The sequence below is a fragment of the Acomys russatus genome, chromosome 14 (genome assembly GCF_903995435.1).
Source record: "Acomys russatus chromosome 14, mAcoRus1.1, whole genome shotgun sequence".
NCBI classification, from domain to species: domain Eukaryota; kingdom Metazoa; phylum Chordata; class Mammalia; order Rodentia; family Muridae; genus Acomys; species Acomys russatus.
In genome coordinates, this window is record NC_067150.1 from 24,869,877 (window position 1) to 24,885,409 (window position 15,533).

General features: G+C 43.9%; 1 protein-coding gene across 4 annotated transcripts in view; it reads right to left on the bottom strand.

Moving 5' to 3' along the window:
* The window catches only part of Aplp2 (amyloid beta precursor like protein 2), a 64,809-nt gene that overhangs the window by 11,562 nt on the left and 37,714 nt on the right, over positions 1-15,533 (bottom strand). For 2 of the 4 annotated variants that reach the window (XM_051156115.1, XM_051156116.1), the window contains exons 4-11: positions 12,180-12,292; positions 10,563-10,756; positions 9,115-9,329; positions 7,936-8,103; positions 4,973-5,103; positions 3,790-3,864; positions 2,111-2,269; positions 919-1,047 (exon numbers count right to left, since the gene is read on the bottom strand). In XM_051156115.1, coding sequence (XP_051012072.1) covers positions 919-1,047; positions 2,111-2,269; positions 3,790-3,864; positions 4,973-5,103; positions 7,936-8,103; positions 9,115-9,329; positions 10,563-10,756; positions 12,180-12,292 — 1,184 coding nt within the window. The remainder of the gene's footprint in view (positions 1-918; positions 1,048-2,110; positions 2,270-3,789; positions 3,865-4,972; positions 5,104-7,935; positions 8,104-9,114; positions 9,330-10,562; positions 10,757-12,179; positions 12,293-15,533) is intronic. The other 2 variants (XM_051156118.1, XM_051156117.1) reach the window with 1 other exon arrangement.

Sequence of the window (15,533 nt, forward strand, 5' to 3'; positions counted from 1 at the left end):
TCAAGAGAGCCAACATGTGCAATTTTATTTTATTTTTGAGATTTGTTTATTTATTATGTATATAGTATTCTGCTCGCATGTATGCCTGCAGGACACAAGCGGGCACCAGATCTCATTATATGCGGTTGTGAGCCACCATGTGGTTGCTGGGAATTGAACTCAGGACCTTTGGAAGAGCAGGCAGTACTCTTAGCCTCTGAGCCATCTCTCCAGGCCGTGTGTGCAATTTTAGCATGTAGATAGTAGCACATAAACTCCTGCCCAACAAAGGAGTGAAACTTAGCTGCAGTACTACTAAGACTTCTGGGTAAATTATTTTATGATCTTACTATAAGTTAAAAAGGTTCTGGAAGGGCCCTATTATAAGTAGATCCCGCTGGGCGGTGGTGGCACACGCCTTTAATACCAGCACTCAGGAGGCAGAGGCAGGTGGGTCGCTGTGAGTTTGAGGCCAGCCTGGTCTACAAACAGAGTCCAGGATAGCCAAGGCTACACAGAGAAACCCTGTCTCAAAAAACCCCCAAAACATTCCATGCATAGAGCACTTACAATCTGTTTGGCTTTATATTTAAAACAGGAAAATAAAATAAGGATGGTGATGCTATTACACAGCCCTCTGAAAAGCCTATTAGCCATTTCAGTCCTATGCACTGTCCATAGTTCATTTTCTATGGCTGCGCAATGGGCAAGTGACCTTACCAGTGAGCCAAGATCAGTTTTTAAGACCTGTACAATATATTTGAGTAGAAAAGGGCCTCACACACTAATTCAAGTAAGTGGTAAGTGGAGTCAAACAAACTGACATGAAAATCTGATTTGGAAACTGGCTTTTGGGAGGGAGGGCAAAACCCAACTCATGTACTAACAAGCACAACCAGTAGCGTGTCTCAGCACCTGCTGGCGATCTGTCTGGTTTACCTGGGATTTCATCTGCGCAGCCTTTTCTGGGTCAACAGCCAACACATGTTGGTAATGGCGAATGGTGTGCAGGCGATCTTTGTTCTCAGCACGGACGTAACGACGCAGAGCTTGCAGAATGCGATGTGGCTACAAGACCAGAAGATTCAAAATAGCGAAGGAAAACAAAAGCTTCAAAATTGAATAAAGAATAAAAGCAATGGCATGGAAACAAGTAAAGAATTATCATTCTTAAAAACAAACAAACTGTGCGCCCGGCTCTCCAGCCCACAGCCCTCCCGTGAACTTTTCCTGGTGTGCCTTAACATCTAAATTGTGAGCTAGGTGGTTTTCTGAGTCACTCTAGAGAGAGACCTCAATGGCTAATCAAGAAAAACACAAATATTCTTCTGTCAAATATTTTTAATTTAAAAATACTGTTTAGTATGTGTATATCTGAGTGCATGAGTGTGGAAGGACAGACCACAGCATGCACGTAGAGGTCAGCAGGCCAGTCTGTGGAGCTGGTTCTCCTCTCCCACCATTATGTGGGTTCTGGAGATTGAAGTCTGGTTGTCAGGTTTGTGCAGCAAGTGCCTTTATCCTCTGTGTCATCGCACCAGCTTCCTGTCCAATACTTTCTAGGGCCTTCAAATCAAGGCGGCTTCAATTAAAGCATTAGACAAAGCTTGAGGCCACTCACTCAAGGGTTCCACTATGACTAGTTTACCCCTTTCCTATGCTTACAAGGCTGGACACAGGCTTGAGACTCTGCGAAGGACTGAAGTTACAAGTCCGCACTACTATTGTCCACACCTTTCCAGTTTTCTTCATAATATTGTTTTGAATGGAACTGATTCAAAAGCTTTTATTCAAAGAAGGCATGCTTTCTTTCATTGAAAGTAAGCCTACCACAGAAAATCCAGAACTGTGCAAATGGTAAATCCTCGGAGATTACGCTTGTCCACTTGCGTGTCACAGGTGGCATCTGCAGGCACACCGTCAAGTAAATGGTACTAGGCTCAGCCATCTAGCCACTTGATTCGGTTCCTTTTCTGTTCTAATCTTTACCTCCAATTATGTCAAAACTTGTCATAAAAATATAATTTTTAGCAAGCTATATGCAGTACATTGGAGGCCCATTAAGTACATGCTTTAAGCAGAAACACTAAGAACACGACTTGTCTATAATTGCACTCTGACCCCAACTCACCCGAGGTGGGTCAGACTGCAGGGCAGCCAGGTAGTTCTCCAGAGCTATGCGCCGCCGGTCATTCAGCATGGCTTCCACTCTGGCCAAGTGGGTTTCCACAAGCTGCTGTTTCTCACTGGCCGCTTCCTTCTCTAAAGCTTTAACCATAGCTTGGAAATGCTAAGCCAAGAAAGAATGAACAACACATAATCCATGGCACCTGAAGGAAGTCTAAGCACGCAGCCCGAGGACCCAGTGCGTCTCTTGGTCTAGTGCTGCTGTAAGACAGTAACAGATTCACAGTGACACAAAGGCTAGGCACACTCTGATTTCAATTAGGATGCTTCCATTCTTAAAAAAACAAATTATGCTGGGTGGTGGTGGTGCACGCCTTTAGTTCCAGTATTTGGGAAGCAGAGGCAGGGGATCCCTGTGAGTTTGAGGTCAGCCTGGTCTACAAAAAAGAGTCCAGGACAGCCACGGTTACACAGAGCAACCCCGTCTTGAGGCCTGTTCCCCCCGCACCCCCCCCCAAAAAACCACAAAAAACAAATTATATTTCCATGTTAGAGAGGCTCTCACGTTTCTGTAGCTGGTATTACTAGGTTTGCAATTTCAACATCTGGTTTTTCAATGTTCACTATCATCATCTTTTCCATGTTCTAACAGGACACCAACTTATAAATCCTGAAGCCAGTAACCAACAGCAGGTCATGGGGTTTGAAATGAAACAGTTCCGTAATGTGCTGGCTCACTTGAGTCAGACCTGCTAGCACTGTGACAGAACGCTAACTGTGACCTGCCTGGCCATGTTTACTAGCAGCTTAAGGTTGCTTAGGCAAATATCTCTATAGAAGCTGAAATTGCTTGTTTGAGATTTAAAGCTCTGCGATTCTGAGTAACTGATTAAAAAGCCAAGGTCCTACAGGAAAGGCACCAGTGATGAAAGAGCGCTAACTTGATACATTCTGATTTTAAAATGTGTGCTTCATCTGGGCGGGGTTCTTTGCTCAGCTCCCAAAACTGTCCCCAACCATAACAAATTAAAGCAATGAACATGATCCATTTTTTTCAAAACCACTCATTTTCTATTGCTGTCCCTCCTCTCTACTGAAGGAGTACAATCTGTTGCTATGATATAAAGTTAGGGATAAACTTGCACTAAAGATCTGTGTTTTCTGCCTTTTGGCTTGTCAGTGAGTCTTCCACTTTCTTTTTAAACCAGTAGTGTTGAAAATCAAGTCACAGCCCATGAACAAGTTGACAGAGGGCCATTGCCAAGAAAGGAGAGTTAACCAACAGCGAAGCCAAGACTATATCCTGCACAAGTCAGGTATGCTCTGGGAGAGGGCTTAGTTTCTCTCTACCACAGACAAAGAATACTAGTGGTGAAAACGAAATGAGGAAGGAGAAGGAGGGGGAGGAAGGGAGAGAGATGGGAGAGGAACGGAAAGGGAGAGAAGAGGGGAGAGAGGAAGGAGAGGGGAAGAGAGAAGAGAAGAAGGGGAGGGGAGGGAAGAGAAGAGGCAAGGACAGGAGGGGGGAGAGAGAGAGGGAGAGAGAGAGAGAATATGAATGAGAGAGAATATGAGAGAACGAGCTTCCATGTAATTTAGGTCCTTGACTAGGAGGAGAATTTGGCTCCGACTGTATTTTCAAAAGGCCAAGCTGGCCCTTTGTCGCTGGAAAAAGGACCCTACCTGAATGAGGGTCTGTCTCTCTGCTTTGGGGAGGTTCTTGGCTTGAAGCTCTGCCTCTTCCCATTCCTTCTTTACCTAGAACAAAGATCAAAAACATTCATCAAAGAATAATCCTCTGAAACAACTTCCCCATTTTCTAAAAATACTACTGGGTACTGAATCCAATGCCGGAAATTGTGCAAAAGGAAACCATATCATATGATCCCTGAGTTCAGATTGTTACTCAGAAATTTCTAGAGCTCGGCCATTCCCAGATCCCTTCACTCCCATGACCTTGTTGTTAACTTGGGCAAGTTACTCTTTACCCTGACTCTCCCTTCACTAAAAACTAAGGTTTTTATTGGAACTGAGGTGAACATAAAATAATGAGCCTTTCACTAAGAGTAAGTCTAGTGTATAAAGTACAAGTGTGGAGGGTGAGGTGGAGGGTGGTAAACCCAACAAGCAATTCCTTCTGTTGTTGCTGTTTTTGAGACAGTCTTATGTAGCTCAAACTGACCTCAGGCCATGCGTATCTGAGGACAACCTTTAAGTTTTGATACTGCTGCGGCTTCCTCCCAAGTGCTGGGAAAACAGCTGTGCCCCTCTAACCTGGTGTATTTGGTGCTTGTGACTGAGCACAGGACTTTATGCATGCTAGGCAAGTACTCTTGAAATAAGCTGCAACCTAAGACCCCAGACAAGGCTAGCCTGGGTAGACTAGCATGATTCTGACAAGGCTGTGCTATGAGATCTCCCTGCTTTTGCTTTTAGACCTACACTCTTCTCTCTGCAATAACTATTTTACTTTACCTAGTTTACTTTTGCAGTTTCATAACCCAAGTGTTTAATTTTGACAGTGACAAAAAAATTTAGATTTTTAAAAAATTTAAAACTTGCAATAGCAAAAAAGAGTAACAAGCAGGTGCAAGTATGGAAAGTGTTCAGAAATGTTTGTAATGCCACTGAAAGTCACTTCAACATATGATAGAAAAAGGATAAAGAAAAAGGATTCATCCACCCAGGAGGTAGCTCCCCAGAACCTTGTGGCACTTTAGCCGGCCAGGTCCCTTTCTTCAACTATAAACACCTGCCTTGCAGAATGCTTGCCGAGTGTGCACCAGGGTCCTGGATCCAATCCCTACCACTACAAGTGAAAAACAGTACAAAACACCATGAAGATAAGGGAACTAGTGAGGTTTACCCTGTCCATTCTGTTGCGATGCCGAATTTCCAGCTGTTCCTTAGCCTTCTGGAAGCGGGCGTGTTCATTATCATCCGCTGAGGTCTCAAAATACACATCAACATCATTGGTTGGCAGGGGAGTTGGGGGAACTGAAACAAAGTCACAGAAGTTCTCTTTGGGAGTCAGGCAGATAATCAAGCACAGGGCCAAAGGATGGACTCAATTGGTTGTGGGGCTTTGCAACAAAGTGCAGGGTGCTGCTATCTGCCAAGAGTCCACTGTTAGATTGCAGTGGGCAATCTTTTTTGCAAAATATTAACTAACCATGTCAGTCCATGCTAATACATCACTCATGAGGCATTTACCTATGACTGCAGGACAAAAAAATAAATAAAAGAGAGGAGAGAGAGAGGAGAGAGGCTGTTTCTACAATCTTCCCTTCAGAGCTTAGAGCTTGAAACCTGAAAACATAAAAAACCACTACCCTACTGTTTATTGCTGAAATCAGACCTCATGGAGGCATTCCCATGGAGACCTCCATTTTTAAGGAGCAGGCTCCTGTCTCTCTTATGGCAATCTTCAGGCTTTCATTCAAGGAAACTGGTTCAAGTGTTGAGTGGACACAGTGCAGAGCACTCTAGTTCAGGATCACTGAAGGACTCTTAGGACTGTCCAGTAACAAGGCTGGTTTCTCTACTTGATAAGGACACTTTCCGTGGATGGGAGGATGCCTTGGTCTTATCTGATTCGTGACACTGACTGACGACGCTTTCAGGTGTCCTCCAGAGCACAGACGCATTCAAACAGAAATCTCTTACCTCACTGCTGTGAGGCATAAGCTGTTATGGCCCCAAAGCAAGTGATTATGTGCACAATGGGCTGGGTGGGCATGTTCACTTTGCTGTATTGCATAGTTTTAACCCATTTGAGTAAGTGTACAACTGATTTAAAAAAAAAAAAAAAAAGGCTAGAAATTAGCCAGCAACTCCACAAAATTTATTAGAAGCAGCTTTCCTTGTTTCCCTTTATTTAGTAAGCCTTACAACTGTAATTGTGTGATATTTTGTCTCTCTGTAACTTAAAAAGAATCTCAGTAACTGACAGATGAACTAAATTACAGTATGTTTCTTAGGAAAGAAAGCATAGTAAACTTCAAATCTATTCTATACTAGCCATCAGCAACGCATATCAGAAGTATAAAGGCTTTCATGTTGCGAGGATGGTGCCAATCACCGGGCTGAAAAAATGCAAAACAGCAGGTCTAAACACTCCTGGAAACTAAAAAGGAAATGCACAGCATTCAGGAGACTCACTTCTAAAGATATGAAGTACAGGTCAGAATCAAGACAGGCTCGGCCTACCCCTTCACCTCAGGCCTCTTAAGAGACACGATGTCATTACAGAAAACCTGGTATCCATGGGTCTTCAGGGCTCTCCAGCTGAGGGCCCTGCAAGTACATATACAAGTGCTTCTCCTCAACAGGGCTCTCCTGGTGCACAAGGAAACTTCATCTTGTTTCAAAGCACTGCCTGAGCTTTGGGCACAGACAATATGGCCATATTCAGTGAGACCACTAAAGGGTCTCAATTCCCTAAGCATTAGCCCAATACAATGTTTTGTTATATTTTAGCTGGGCCATTTTTAAAAGCAGTAAACCACAAAAATTCTTATTTCGAAATCTGTCCTAAGTAATCTAAGCTTACGGATGAAAATTCCCATGGCTCATTCTTCTTTACCTTTTTAAGACTATTAAATGAACTAGCCTTCCCCTAGTGTAGCTGGAAGGGAAGCAATAAAAATACACTACACTAGATTAAGATCTTTCCCCCCCTAAGATTTATTTATTTATTATGTATATAGTGTTCTGCCTCCATATACTCCTGCACAACAGAAGAGGGCGTTATATCCCATTTTAGATGGTTGTGAGCCACCATGTGGCTGCTGGGTATTGAACTTAGAACCTCTGGGAGCGTAGACAGTTCTCTTAACCTCTGAGCCATCTCTCCAGCTCCTAGATTAAGATCTTAAACCTTTGTGAAGAGAAGAAGAGGGGTGAAGATACCCAAATGAAAAACCATCAGAAGCTATAGCAAACACAAGGGAGAGGCATCCACTCATTCTGATGAGTTCCAGAGCAGAAGCCAAGGCAAGCTGCCCGATCTGAGCATTTTCCTAGCACATGAATTAACAGTACAAGATGGGGTCTTAACAAAGAAAGCAGTAACTGTGAGAAAAGGAAAACTCTCCCTATGTTCAACAGAAGCCCAACTCAAACTGAATCACTGCCCTTCCTCTGAAACCAAAACCAAACACAGACAGAAATACACTCACTTCCTGAAGCCCTGCACAGCCCGCATGGCCACAACACAGGCAAAGCTGCGCTAAGGTTTGGAGCACAGACTTCTTCCCACTGGAGTGCACAAAGCCAGGTGTTTCAATATTCTGGAATCCCACAAGTATTCCTGCTGTCACTCCTTTTGATGGTGGGGGTCCTAACAGGTAGCATGCAGCACAAGGGTCAGCAACAGCTTAGGTCAAAAACGGAACAAGAGGCAAGGCCCAAGGCACGCATTTGAGCAGACCCCAGTGCTACCATGTTAACTGCTCTGTGGTACCTCTCAACAACAGATGCCGGAGGACAAGGCTGCCTTCCCTACTGACACTAACCCACACCCCCACAGCCTATGAACTCCAAGAACAAACCCTGGTTGTGCTACCCACCGTACCAGGGTGGTCATACTACCAACAACAACCATCAGTAGACACACAGGGAACACGGGACACTGAGAACTGAGCTCACAACTGCCAACAGAAAAGCAAGCCTTGGTCTAGAAAGCACAAAGATGAGGGGAAAACAACTGACAGCAAACACCTGCGTTGAGCATAAACATGACAGATGCAGTCACAAGGACGGCCGGGAGAGACAGAAGGCTGGACAGGATGGCACTGCTGTGCAGGGCCAGCACAAGGCGGGACTTACTCATCGCTTTACACACAGCCATACAATAATCCTCAGACTCAAAATTGTTCCTGTTGCCGCCGCAGCCGCCATATATAAAGCGTATGCACTTTCCCTTGGAGAGGTCGAAGTACCAACGAGGCATCACAGCCCGGCAGGGCCCCGTCATGGCCTCCTGGGAGCAGACAGCTGTGTGAAAATGGTCAGAGTGTCAGCAGGGCAGAGGCAGTGCTTGAAATGCTTCACAGTGCTGCAGGCCAGCTGGGGCAAGGCGGGAGCCACAGTGGCTCGGAAGGCCCTGACTAACCTCACTCACCAGTACAGGCAGACAGAGCCACTGTCCATGTGATGGAGACGCTTTAGGGAGAAAGATAACTTTATTTTTTTCTTTTCATTTTTCTTTCTTTTTTTCACTAAGTCTAGATTAATACCACAGGCTGACATAAAGGATCTCCTTGTGAGCCTCACACTTCTGATCTGCGCAGTGGTGACAGGAGCCTGCGCTGTTTGTTCTGATGGCTCCTAAGATCAAAGAAGCCAATGTAAGAAGGCGGCCATTTTAAGTACTAATACCTGCAGCAGGGACTAAAGCTCGTGGAAAGATCAGTGCTTCCACTGTCATAATCTCCACATAAACTGAACACTGCTAAACCAGTCAAGCATTTTCCTTCAGCCGAGTCCCAACTAACGCTTCAGGTCTGACGAGGTTTCAAACATACAACCAGCAGCGATTATATGTAATGTCTCTGGAACTATCACAGCCTTTTCTTTTTCAGTTTCATCTTATCCACTACAAATGCGTGACCAGAGGGTAGGCTATAGACAGGAAAGCACATAGGCAAGAAAAACCAAGCAAGTCATTCCACTCTAGAAGGAGATTCTGAGCAGCACTGAAGTGGGAACTGGCCCTGAGAGGACAGCACATCTTCAGCTGGATGTGGAAGAATCCTCAAGAGTTGCCGCTGCTCATTTTCTAATTAGATCCACACAGCGCCAAACTATGCTTTCTGGTTCTACTCTGACCCTGGACGTGCCCCCCCGCCATGCTGACACCTCCACTGCCACACTAGACAAAGCTGCATTCCTGATGGTGCAGACGCTGCTTCGCCTTCTGAGACTTACCCAAGCTGAGTATTATGAATGCAATACAAGCTCCAAGAAGCATGTGGGTTTTAAAGCTGTGGCGTCATACTGAGTTACCTTTAACATCGTGAGCAATTTCTTTGTCTGAAATGGTGCCATCGCTGCTGGGTTCAGTTGGGTTCTCCTCATTGTAATCGTCTCCTTTAAAAGAGTCATAGTAGTAATCACGGTCTTCCACCACTTCCTCCCCTTCTTCCTCTTCCTCCTCCTCCTCCTCCTCATCCACAGCTGCTTCTGTGAAGTCTTCCAAATCTGCTTCAGTAGGAAACTCACTAGAGGCCGGAAGGCAAAAAGGAAGGTTAACAGTGACTTCTACACACAGAGCAGGACTCCCTTCCCAGTTCTAAAACACAAAAACAGATGCAAGAGATAAGCTCATCCCACATGGAAGTGTGCACCAGAGCCCCCGGCTTAGCTTTATTGGCAAAAAGGAAGTCCGTGAATACAGACTGCGTCAACCTGTTAAAAAAAAATGTGGCTCGGAGTTCTGAGGGTTCATCAGTTCAGAGCTTTTGCTGTTCTTGCAGAAGACCTGGACTCAATTCCCATCACCATCATGGAGGTTCACAGTCATCTCTACCTCAAGTCCCAAGGGATCCAGTGCCCTCTTCAAACTTCAAGAGTACCAAGGCACACAAGCGGTGCACATTCATGTATGCAAGCAAAAATTGATATATGTAAAATAATAAAATAAATTAAAAGAATTAAAACTGTGGTCCAAATCAATGGCAAGGGAAAAGCTACAGGTTATATTCAAGTATGGCTAAAATAGTGCCTCATCAAGCTTGCCCACACGCAAGTCTGTAGGGCATTCTCTTGATTAATGATTGATTTTTCAAAGGGCTTAGTCAGGTGGTCCTGGGATGCATAAGAAAACAAACCAAGCAAGCCAGCAAAAAGTAAGCAGTACTCCTTCATGGGCTTTGTTTTAATTCCTGCCTCCAGGTTCCTAACTTGCCCGTCATGAAGCACTGTGCACTGTAAGGAGAAATAAGCCCTTTCCTTCCCAGGTTGGTTTTGGTCAGTGTTTTATCATAGTAATATAAACCTAATAAAACATAGGCCTTGCCTTAGCCAGCAATGAGGGACCTACAGACACTTTTACAAAATGGCTAAAAACCAAGTCATTTAACCCCAGATAACTTTAATCCCAGAAATCGGGCATGATGGTACATGCCTTTAATCCCAGCACTCAGGGAGGTAGAGTTATGAGTTCAAGTCAAGCTATGAGTTCAAGGCCAGCCTGGGTTACAAAGTGAGCCCATGACAGCCATGGCTACACAGAGAAACTTTGTCTGAAAAACAAAACAAAACAAACAAACAAAACTTTTAATTCCAGAACTCTGGAAGCAGAGGCTGGCAGGTCTCTAGTTCAAGAGCAGCTTAGTCTGTATAAAGAGTTCCAGACCCCTACCTCACAAACACACACTTAAATGCCCTTACCCCCCCCCCCCCAAATCAAACAAAACCAGGCAAAATGAGTCCAATACTCTAAGCAAGTTTACCTTTTCTCAAGATCATAGTCTTCCTCCTCCTCCTCCTCCTCTTCCTCTTCTTCCTCCTCTTTGGACATAGTAGAGTCAGAGTCAACAATCTTTGTCTGAGGGCAGCACACATACTCGGTGCCATGGAACTGGTCTACCCCACAGGGCAGCAGCATGCCATAGCTATATAAGGTCATCCCCTGTGTCAGACATGCCTACAAGAGATCCATAAGCCACATCAGGATGTTTTTGTAAGCTCCCTTGATCCCTAGCTTCATTAAAAACAAACAAACAAAACACCTTATCAGAACACTAGGTGCTAATGCGTTCTCTTCTGAACACATTGTCTATTCTTTCAGAAAGTTATCATGCTAGTATTTTAAGAAGACTTGAAATTCTTGCTTAATTTATAATCTCATCTGAGCCAAAAACAAATAAAGACCAAACCTAAGATCAAGGAACAGCTGGCCATGGTGGCCCATGCCTGTAATCCCTGCACTCAAAAAGGCAGAGGCAGGCAAATCTCTGTGAGTTCAAGGCCAGCCTGGTGTATAGAGCAAGCCCAGGACAGCCAAGGCTACACAGAGAAACCTTGTCTCAAAAAACACCAAAACAAAACAAAAGATTTAAGGAAAAAAAAAAGTTTTAGGAATACCAGTTCAGGCTATCCAATGCCATTATTTCTGCCCTAGGTACCACTTGAAAATCTGACTAAAGACAAGTGACTTGGAGAACGCATCTAACTGCGGGATCAGAGTAAGCAAGGGTGTTCCTCCTTACCAGAGGAGTGAATGGTGCCCAAGCTTGCCTTCTGTGCTTTTATGCACGCACACACCTAGGTTCTCTAGAGTTGGCTAGTTCTGCACTGACCTGAGGGGCTAGGATGACTTCTTAGGAGCAACTGTCTTTTAATAACTCCCACCCCACTCGGTGGTGCCAGGGATCAAATCCAAGGCTTGTACATACTGAATAACTGCTCTTTTACTAAACTATATCCCAGCTCAAATGAAGGAGGAAATGCCACTAAAGTGTTTTCTGTTCTTTTTCTGTCAGTGCCAGGAATAAATGGAAGCCAAGGCTTCAAATGCTATGCAAGAGCTCCACTACCAGCTTATATCCTTGGCTCCCCAACACTTTCAAGTCTAGGAACCAGACTTGTCATGCTCTATCTCTGTATGAAAAATATCTAGTCTTCTCCCAACTGTTTATTTTTATTTTTATTTATATGTCTGCCACATATATGCAGGTGCCTGTAGAGGCCAGATGAGGACATGAGACCCCAGGGACCTGGAACTACAGGTGGTTCTGAGTCACCTGATGTGGGTGCTGGGAACCTAACTCAGTCCACCGAGAGGGCAGGAAGCACTTTTAACCATTGAACCCTCTCTCCAGCCTCCTAGGTATTTATAATTTAACACAGAAATACCTAGGTGTGGTGTTACATGTCACTCTTAAACCTAGCATGAGGGAGGCTAAAGTTGGAGGATTGTGATGAGTTCTAGGTCAGCCTGAGCTACAAAACAAGACTCTGTTTAAAGTAAAGTAAGAAAGAAAGAAATTGAAAAGCATGGTGTTGGTGGAAAAGAAATCCACTCTCTTCTGACAAATGGCGACTGCCTGTTCCACACTAGCTCTTACCTCCTTGACTACAGTGTGCCAGCGCTGGTGCTTCTCACACACCTCCATTCGCTCTTGGTGGAAAAACTGGCAGTTTTCTGGAACTAGCAGAACATCACTTACAAATTCGCCTACTGTGGGGAAAAAAGGCTTTGTCAGAAGCAAATCTAGTTATGATTCCGGGTAAAAGCAGCCTTCAGTGCAGACCCTCCTGATAAGGTCTGCACAGCCAGGCGCACAATGAGCACACGTGGACACCAGATCCCTGTTTCTGGGGAGATGTAAACAGGATCCCCTCCACGACTATGTCAAGTAGATACACAAGCATTCCTCATGACCAGTGTGTCTTTCTTTACACACCCATTAGAACAAGTGATATAGGTACAAATTATTCACAAAAGAGAGAGGAACCTTCACAATGGGAAACAACCAAAACCTGGTGACCACAACAATGCTCCCACTCAGGACAAGCTGACACGTACAATGCCCTAACAGTATCAGTATCACCTACAGTATGCCTGCCAAAATTAATTTTTTGAATGTAATCCTAACAAAACAAATTCAAATTCCAAGATATTCTACAGTTTAAAGGTTTTTTTTGTTTTTGTGTGTGTGTGTTTTTTTTTAAATCTGTGTGTATGGGTTTGTGTTGTTTTAAATGAAAATCCCAATGCCAGATGGTTCTATTTTACCAAAAGACTCAGGAGCCAGATGTTGTGGTGAAAAATCTGCTAGCTTGAAGAGGTACAGAAAGGACCCAGCTGAACTTCCAATGGAGAAGGCCCCAAAAAACTCACTAGCTCAGCTGGCAGCCCAGGAAGAAAAGGCTAAAAAACTCAACGCCAAGGCTTGCTAGCTCAAAGCCCAAAAAGTCAAAGACCAAGAAACTGAGGAGCTAGAAAGCTATGAGTCGAAGAGCTCGAGCACCCCTTCTACTGCTACACCTGTCTTAAACACTCCTCAAGTCCTCCTACTCTCTAATCGCTGCCTCTTGACCTCGGGTTAACTTTATTAACTCCTGTGTACAGAGAGCTCTTAGATTAAAAGTGTGTGTAAGGCTGGCTGAACCACACCAGAATCACCTGTTTATAATAAACAGAAAGCTCTTGGATTAAAGGTGTGTTAAGGCTCAACCACAAGAAAAAGGGATTTGCAGTTTAATCTCAGGGATCACAATAGGATCAAAGACTGATTTTTACAGCTCATAATCTCAACGATTACACTGGGATCAAGATAAGTTTTTACAATTCAGGATCTCAACCAGGTGTGGTGGTGCGTGCCTTTAAGCTTAGCACTTGGGATGCAGAGGCAGGGAGATCACTGTGAGTTCGAGGCCAGCCTGGTCTACAAAGTGAGTCTAGGACAGCCCAACGCTACACAGAGAAAGAAACTCTGTCTCGAAAAACAAAAAACAAACAAAACCAATTCACAATCTCAAGGATCACAATGAGATTAAAGACCCTGTAGGAAGTATGTGTATATGTACAAATGTGTAGGTGAACATAGGACCTCTGGAATTAGGTTACAGGAGGTTTTGAGTTACCCAACATGGGTACCAAACTCTGGTCTTCTACCACAAGCAACAAGTTCTTAACTGCTGAGTGAACCATCTCCCTAGTCTCCAGGAACAGATTATTAAACAAATGGTCTGGACTCAAAATATATTATTGTCACTGAACATTTAAAAGACTGAGAAACTCCCCTGAGTGAAAAATAGTGTGATTCTTTTTGAAAAGGAGACTATAAAGGAGATTATTAAGTGTGGTGACCGTATCATCAGTATACAGTAGATTATCCCTGCGTTGAGAAGCTTAAGGTGTTTAGAAGTGAGATTTTCAATGTCCCAATTGACTTTCAAATAAGTCAGCAGCCAGAAGTGTGTGTGGGAGATGCTGAGGGGCTGGGAGAAGTCAGGGGAAAGGTTTTTGTTTGTTTGTTTTGTTTTGTTTCAGGGGAAAGTTTTAAAGTCTCAGTAAAGAGCAGAGGTGTTATGCAAAGCCCAGGATGTCTGGTGGCACTGTTAGTCCTCACAGCTCTCAAAAGTACTGCTGGACCACTGTCCACATTCTGTTGATACTGACTTAGCGCCTCATGAAAGCAGTGGCGCTTTATACACATCAATGGCAGCTTAAAGATGTTAGTTTATTATATCTTTGTGCTGTGTGCTACCAGTGTGAGTCACTGCTTTGGAAATTAATAATCAAGTGTTCTTTAACAACCCAGCCATTAGCTAGTAATTCCATTTGTCAATTTTTTAACTAGTTAATAAACAGTTTAGTGTACACATGTTCTATAAATGAAAAATAAATGAAATACTTGTATTTCACATATGCTAAAATTCTAACTGTACTAAATGATGTTTCCCAAGAGACAAATAAATTGTATGTTTCTATTTAAAAAAAAAAAGGGCAGAGATGTTCACTGCTATTCTTTTTTTTTTCTCTGTAGGTCTCAACTTGGAGGAATGAAAGGAAGTCTGGCCTGCTTCCCCTGCACTGACCGTTACACACATGGGAAAGATGGATGTGAAGATTAATATCATTACTAATTCAAATATTTAGATATTTGTTAATTTTCTATACTAAAAAAAAAGTGTGTGTTTATAATTGGATTACTGTTCAGAGATTCTGATGGAGCTGTGTACAGGTGGACTCAGTAAATTGCTTTTCCAGGTGAACTTGATGCATCCACGTGCCCATACAGGGTCTAAATAGAAAGAAATAAAGAAGGGCTATGTGTGCTTTCTTTGCTAGTGCAAAGATGTAAGGAAAAAACTACGGGAGAGCAAACAAGTTAGCCTCAAGTTAGGTGCAGGGAGTGAAACAAGGAAGAAAAGGGAGGCCAGGTGTGGTGGCACTCGCCTTTAATCCCAGCTCTCCGGAGGCAGAGGCAGGCTAAGAGGCCACTCTGGTCTACAGAGGGAGTTCCAAGATAGTCACAGCCACACACAGAAACCTTGTCTCAAAAACAGAAAAAGGGGAGAGTGAGAGAACGCAGACACAGTATGCTAAGAAAAGATTTCTAGCCCAGCTCTGAGAAAGACTAGGCAAAGCCATAGCCAGGTCTGACAGCATGCCTGTGTCTCAGTTAAAAAAAGGGGAGTCACTAATCTTACCAAGGGGGTTCTGGTGGTATGACTAAGAATGGCCCCATGTATTTGAATGTTTAGTCATTAGGGAATGGCACTACTTGAGAAGGATTAGGAACTGTGGCCTTGTTGGAGAAAGTGTGTCACTGAAGGTAGGCTTTGATGTTTCAAAAACCCACGCCAGGCCCTTTCTTCCTGCTGCCTGCAGATCCAGATGTAGAATTCTCAGATCCTCTCCAGCATCATGTCTGCCTGTGTGCCCCATGTTTTCCGCCATAATGATAATG